Source organism: Sprattus sprattus (assembly GCF_963457725.1).
Source record: "Sprattus sprattus genome assembly, chromosome: 9".
NCBI classification, from domain to species: Eukaryota; Metazoa; Chordata; class Actinopteri; order Clupeiformes; family Clupeidae; genus Sprattus; species Sprattus sprattus.
The window spans coordinates 6360851-6368350 of record NC_137928.1 but is presented as its reverse complement, the minus strand read 5'-3'; the positions used below and the strand labels follow the sequence as shown (position 1 = coordinate 6368350).

The window sequence follows — 7500 nt, the reverse complement described above, 5'->3', positions numbered from 1 at the left end:
GCCTCTCTCTCTCTCTCTCTCTCTCTCTCCCTCACTCTCTCTCTCTCTCTCTCTCTCTCTCTCTTGCCAGCTTCTCTAATCATACCTCCTTCTTGACTTCTCTAGCTCTAGCTCTCCACCTCTGCTGGTCTTTGGCCTCAGGCCTGATAGCCGTAGTTAACCACATCCTCCTTCCACTCCTAGCAAAGCAAGTTCAAATCTGTCATATATTTAAGGATTTGAATGACTATATGTAGAATTATGATCTATATCATCCATTTAAAGCATGTGTATAATATGCTCACACTATTCAATTTCTATTTAAAAAGAAATAAGAAGTTGTACCCCATGTTAACCTGTACATGGGACCCTGTATTCCTGGATCTTGAGCTGTTTTGAACCTCCCCCATTGTTGTGATATACTGCATATTTTCAGTTCAAGTACATTGAGAGCAGCTAAACCCAGAAAATATTCCTTGTATATGAAAATGTACTAGGCCAATAAACATGATTCTGATTCTGATTCTAATTTTGATTTCAGACTATTTTAGTAAGAAGTCATTTTAAAACCCTTCTATTTTAGTTAGAAGTCATTTTAAAACCGTTCTCCTTGCTCTCCCCTTCCTCACCCGTGACGATGAGCTGTCTCACCGTGTGCGCGCGCGTGTTTGTGTGTGTGTGTGTGTGTGTGTGTGTGTGTGTGTGTGTGTATGTGTGTGTGTTTTATAATAAGACTTATATGCTCTCCCCGTCCTCACCCGTGACGATGAGCTGCCTCTCGGTGCTGACGGTGGCGGCGTCGTTGCTGGCGATGCACGTGTAGTTGCCGTTGTGCTTGAGCGACACCTTGGAGATCTGCAGCGAGCTCATGAACTCCTTGGTCTCTATGGTGACGCCCGAGTTGCCGCCGGGCACGATCTCCTGGCCGTCCTTGCGCCAGGTGAAGCGGATCGGCATGTCGCCCGACGACACCACGCACGCCACGTACATCAGCTTCCCGATGGAGGTGGGCGGGAAGTCGAAGGGCTGGATGAGAGGGGGGACTGGAAGAGAGAAAGAGAGGGATAGAGAGAAAGGGATGGACAAAGAATGGAAAGAAGGGAGAAAGAATGAAAGAAAAAAAGAGAATGACAAGCATGAATGAATGGGGTGGAATGGAATGATAATAGCAAGAAGGAAAGAAAGAAGAAAAGAGAGGGAGATAGAATAAGATAGATAGATAGATAGAGAGATAGATGTATAAAAAGATAGATTGATAGATTGATAAAAAGATAGATAGATAGATAGATAGATAGATGTATAAAAAGATAGATTGATAGATTGATAAAAAGATAGATAGATAGATAGATAGGTATATAGATAGATGGATAGAGGGATAGATAGATAGATAGATAGATAGATAGATAGATAGATAGAGAGATAGAGAGATAGATAGAGATAGATAAAAAGATAGATTGATAGATCGATAAAAAGATAGATAGATAGATAGATAGATAGAGAGATAGAGAGATAGAGAGATAGAGAGATAGATAGAGATAGATAAAAAGATAGATTGATAGATCGATAAAAAGATAGATAGATAGATAGATAGATAGATAGATAGATAGATAAATAGATAGATAGATAGATAAAAAGATAGATTGATAGGTCGATTAAAAGATAGATAGATAGATAGATAGATAGATAGGTAGATATATAGATAGATGGATAGAGGGATATATAGAGGGATAGATAGGTAGATAGATAGATAGATGGATAGAGGGATAGATAGAGGCATAGATAGGTAGATAGATAGATAGGTAGATGGATAGATAGAGGGATAGATAGAGGGATAGATAGAGGGATAGATAGGTAGATATCAGAAAGAGAGGATTCATTATAAAGATGGGGTTATTTTGAGGATTGTATAAGGGTGGTAAGGGCATTGGGAGGACAGGTGGTTTAAGGAGAAGATAGAGAGAGAGAGAGAGAGAGAGAGAGAGAGAGAGAGAGAGAGAGAGAGAGAGAGAGAGAGAGAGAGAGAGAGAGACATTGAGATTCAGAGGTGTAGACTGCCATATAAGCCCTCTTTATGATGTGCAGTGTAATCCAGGCCCCCTACCCTTCCCTACAGCCCATAATAGCTGCTCTAATTAGAGCCCAATTGGCAGAGGGAATAATGGCGTTGCCGTGGAAACTGAGGTGGGGGGCTCCGCCGGAGACATCTGGGGGTTTAATCTAGAGCTCGTTAAAATTCATCTAATTAAATCAGACAGGACAAGACAAGCAGCCCAGTATACTACACACACACTGGAGCCAGTGTTCCCTTATACTGGTGTTCCTGCACACAGTCATCCAGGCACACACACACACACACACACACACACACACACACTCACACACACTCACACACACACACACACAAGCATGAGATAAGGCTAATTGCACAATGCTATAACATTAAAGACTTCAGTTTTTTTTAATTCAAGCTCTTTTAGAATAAGGATACAGACAGTATCTAGGGTTCTCTTTCACACACACGCACGCGCACACACACACACACACACACACACGCGTGCGCGCAGTGACACTAGGGTCCCTGTGTAATTGATGAGTGGCCGAAAGGCTGCACCCGGCCACTAATCCCCCTAATCAAAGGCTGTTAGAGTGTGTTCATGCGTCTGTGAAAGAAACCCCATCTACTTGATTCTAACGCGTACCACACACACACACACACACACACACACACACACACACACACACACACACACACACACACACACACACAAGCCACCTACTGCCAATACAATAGGTTTTGAATACAAATAGAATTGGCTGAAATTCGATCCTCTTGAAATCGCAAGAATTACATGACCTCAACAAGAACAATAACATGTTACTTAACCTCACAATAGCATGTTACTAAACCTCACAATAGCATGTTACTAAACCTCACAATAATGTGTTACTAAACCTCACAATAGCATGTTACTAAACCTCACAATAATGTGTTACTAAACCTCACAATAGCATGTTACTAAACCTCACAATAATGTGTTACTAAACCTCACAATAGCATGTTACTAAACCTCACAATAATGTGTTACTAAACCTCACAATAATGTGTTACTAAACCTCACAATAATGTGTTACTTAACCTCACAATAACATGTTACTTAACCTCACAAAGCATAACATGTTTTAAGTAATCTTTCTATGGAGGTCTTGAAGTATTGAAAGAAAAGAGATGTTTTGAGAATATGCATTAAAAATGCTATTTCAAAATGGTTGCTTTTTAAGAAATAAAATATTTAAATATCAATGCAGTAGTCCATTGCGGAACCCTCTCGGTCAGCTGATGAGTCTACTGCAGGTCTGTGCCTCATCTGTGTGTGAGTGTGTGTGTGTGTGTGTGTGTGCGTGTGTGTGTGTGTGTGTGTGTGTGTGTAGGGTAACATTCAGTGGAGCACCTCTGTGAGATTCATGAGACATGAATCTCTGATCTATGCAGATACATCCCCAGCCGCCATCTTTGCTCTGCCGCGATGTTGCTTAGCAACAGGTGACACCGTGAGTCAAACTAATACAAATTGTATTAGAGGCAGCCATAATATTATGTGCAGAAACACTAAAACATTAACATATCCCTGCAGAAGAAGAGAGGAGGCAGCCAATAAGAAGCGTGGTGGAGCCTCTTTTAATGCGTCTGTAATGAAAAGGGGATGTTTTTTATGAAGCTGTAGGTGACTCAGATAGCGAGTGGCTCTGCTAGCCTAGCGATTGGGACCAGATTAAACTGGATCTGTGCCAGTAAATCTAAATCTAAATCTCCACTCCACTCCACTCCACAACATGTGGGTTTAAGGTAGATAGTTGGCAAGATAGATACATTTGATCTAAATCTATCAAAATATCTTTGTGAAAGAATATTTGTATTAAGATAGTGGGCCCCAATTTGACAGGGCATTGAGAAGGGTGATAAGGTAATGACAGGTAAGAGAGAGGATGTCGATTGTCGATTCTTGACACTCACTATTACAACAACTCAACTCGTATTTGACATGAAAAACAACTTCATGTGGTTGGTCCTACTTATCTAAGCAACAGTACTGAACTCAGATAGATCTACTTTGAAATGTCAACTGATATGGTAGTTTTGGTAGCCAACACAACATATTTAATGAACAGTCTACCTGTCTGCCTCTCTCTCACTCTTTTTCTCATCATATCATTCTCCTTCTATCTACCTGTCTGCATCTCTCTCCCTCCTTTTCTCTCCCTTATTTTGCTTTCTCACTTTAGGTTGCACTTTCAAGCCCCTATCGATGACTTTTTTATTTGAGTGGTCAATGTTACGCTGTCAAACCGTGAAGAGATTAGATTCGATGCGCCTGCCAGATGTCCAAAACCCAGATGGAGGTTACATTTCAAAAACAAGCGTCAGAACGCCCTCCCTCGTAACCATACCTATGAAAAGCTTGCCTTTTTGATCAGGCACACCTCGGCCCACCCTCGATGCTGCTTAGGTCTGTGTGCAGGTTATGAAATGACCAAATAAATGTGCCCAGTAAGAAAAACAGCTTCATGCAAGATGCCCTTCTTTGCTTCGCGTTAGAACCTGCGGTGTGCATCTACTGCATTGGAGCCCTGCGGTGTGCATCTACTGCATTGGAGCCCTGCGGTGTGCATGTACTGCATTGGAGCCCTGCGGTGTGCATCTACTGCATTGGAGCCCTACGGTGTCTGTATACTGCATTGGAGCCCTGCGGTGTGCATCTACTGCATTGGGGCCCTGCGGTGTCTGTATACTGCATTGGAGCCCTGCGGTGTGCATCTACTGCATTGGGGCCCTGCGGTGTCTGTATACTGCATTGGAGCCCTGCGGTGTGCATCTACTGCATTGGAGCCCTACGGTGTCTGTATACTGCATTGGAGCCCTGCGGTGTGCATCTACTGCATTGGGGCCCTGCGGTGTCTGTATACTGCATTGGAGCCCTGCGGTGTGTGTATACTGCGTTAGAACCTGCGGTGTGCATCTACTGCATTGGAGCCCTGGGGTGTGCGTGAACTGCTTTGGGCCCCTGGGGTGTGTGTATACTGCGTTAGAACCTGCGGTGTGCATCTACTGCATTGGAGCCCTGAGGTGTGCAACTACTGTTTTGGGGCCCTGCGGTGTGCATCTACTGCATTGGGGCCCTGCGGTGTGCATCTACTGCATTGGGACCCTGGGGTGTGCATCTACTGCATTGGAGCCATGGGGTGAGCGTCTACTGCGTTAGAACCTGTGGTGTGCGTCTACTGCGTTAGAACCTGCGGTGTGCGTCTACTGCGTTAGAACCTGCGGTGTGCGTCTACTGCATTGGGACCCTGGGGTGTGCATCTACTGCATTGGAGCCATGGGGTGAGCGTCTACTGCGTTAGAACCTGTGGTGTGCGTCTACTGCGTTAGAACCTGCGGTGTGCGTCTACTGCGTTAGAACCTGCGGTGTGCGTCTACTGCGTTAGAACCTGCGGTGTGCGTCTACTGCTTTGGGACCCTGCGGTGTGCGTCTACTGCGTTAGAACCTACGGTGTGCATCTACTGCATTTGGGTCCTGCGGTGTGCATCTACTGCATTGGGGCCCTGCGGTGTGCATATGCTGCATTGGAGCCCTGCGGTGTGAGTATGCTGCATTGGAGCCCAGCGCCTTCTTTCAGTCGCCTGCTGATTATTTCTACACTAATTGGTCTTTTCTGATCAGCTGTCTCTGCGTACATTCACGCTTTTGCTCTAATCCTTTCAGGAAGCCAAACACCAAAACATTACAATCCTGAGATGCACCAGAACAACCACAAAATTAGTGTTAGCGTTAGCAACCCTTACACTCCTACAGCCACAGCCAAACATTACAATCCTGACCCACACCAACCTGATGGACATCAGCATTAGAATAAGCATTAGCAGCCCTTGCTTACACTCCTACAGCCAAACACACCCACACAGCAAGACCCTCACAATCTTCCACCATCCATCCTGTGACACACACCCATATCCAGAGTCTCTGACCCCTGTGATCCTATGCATCCATCACTGGCCCCTCAATATCCAGCCTCTGTGACCCTATGTGACCCTCATCACACACCCACCATACCCCACACACCCTCATGTCCAGCCTCTCTGCCATCTCCCTCTGCCGAAGACTCCCCTCACCACTGCCTCCCTGCCCCCACTCTTGCCCCTACTCCTGCCCCCACTCTTGCCCTCACTCCTGCCCCCACTCCTGCCCCACTTTCGCCCCTCCTCCACTCCTGACCCCCTCTTGCTCCCACTCTTGCTCCCACTCTTGCCCCCAGTCCTGCCCCCACTCTTGCCCCCACCCCTGCCCCCACTCTTGCCCCCACTCCTGGCCCCCTCCTGACCCACTCTTGCCCCTACTCCTGCCCCACTCTTGCCCCTACTCCTGCCCCATTCTGCCCCACTCTTGCCACCAGTCTTGCCCTCACTCCTGCCCCCACTCTTGCCCCTACTCCTGGCCCCCTCCTGCCCCACTCTTGCCCCTACTCCTGCCCCACTCTTGCCCCTACTCCTCCTCCACTCCTGCCCCTACTCCTCCTCCATTCCTGCCCCCCTCCTGTCCCCTGTGGCTCACCTTTGACTGTGACATAGACGGTCTGCGTGATGAAGACCTGTGGGGAGATGAGCACGCTGCACAGGTAGGCCCCCTCGTCCATGCCCTTCTGCACGTCGCTGAGCTTCAGCGTGCCGTTCTCGTACACCATCTGACGGTGGTTGTCCGGCAACAGCATCCCGTCCTTGTACCACTTGATGGAGTAGTACGGGTAGCCAATCACGCGGCAGTTGATGAAGGTGTTGCGGCCCGCCACGGCCGTGATGTTGCGCATCGCACGGATGCTGGGAGGACCTGATGGAAGGAGAGAGAGAACAAAAAAAAGAAAGAGAGCGAGAAAGAGGGGAGAGAAATAGAAAGAGAGATAGAGAGAAAGAGAGAAGGATAGAGAGAGGGAGAGGGTGAGAGAGAGAGAGAGGGTGAGAGAGAGAGAGAGTGAGAGAGGGAGAGAGGGTGAGAGAAGGTGAGAGAGAGAGAGCGAGAGAGAGAGAGAGAGAGAGAGAGAGAGAGAGAGAGAAGGATAGAGAGCGGGAGAGAAATAGAGAGATAGAGAGAAGAGAGAAGGAGAGTGGATGGAGCAATAGAGGAAGAGGAGCGACAGACAGAGGATGAGACAGAAAGAGGAAAAGGTAGAGAGACAGAGAAGAGATAAGAGATACATAAAGAGAGAGAGAGGAGAAAGCAGAACACAATCAGATGGAGTTGACATGGGGAGAGGGGAGGGAAGAGGAGGAGGGGAAGGGAGAGGAGGTAGAGGAGGGGAGAGGAGGAGAGGAGGAGGTGGGGAGAGGAGATGAGAGGAAGAGGAGGAGGGGAAGGGAGAGGAGGTAGAGGAGGGGAGAGGAGGAGAGGAGGAGGAGGGGAGAGGAGATGAGAGGAAGAGGAGGAGGGGAAGGGAGAGGAGGGAGAGGAGGGAAGAGGAGGAGGAGGGGAG

General features: G+C 47.2%; 1 protein-coding gene across 1 annotated transcript in view; it reads right to left on the bottom strand.

Moving 5' to 3' along the window:
* dscaml1 (Down syndrome cell adhesion molecule like 1) overlaps positions 1–7500 on the bottom strand; it is a gene marked incomplete at both ends in the record, with an annotated part of 69809 nt that overhangs the window by 38810 nt on the left and 23499 nt on the right. Inside the window, 2 exons of the mRNA XM_080844561.1 lie at positions 738–1022; positions 6588–6860. Coding sequence (XP_080700687.1) covers positions 738–1022; positions 6588–6860 — 558 coding nt within the window. The remainder of the gene's footprint in view (positions 1–737; positions 1023–6587; positions 6861–7500) is intronic.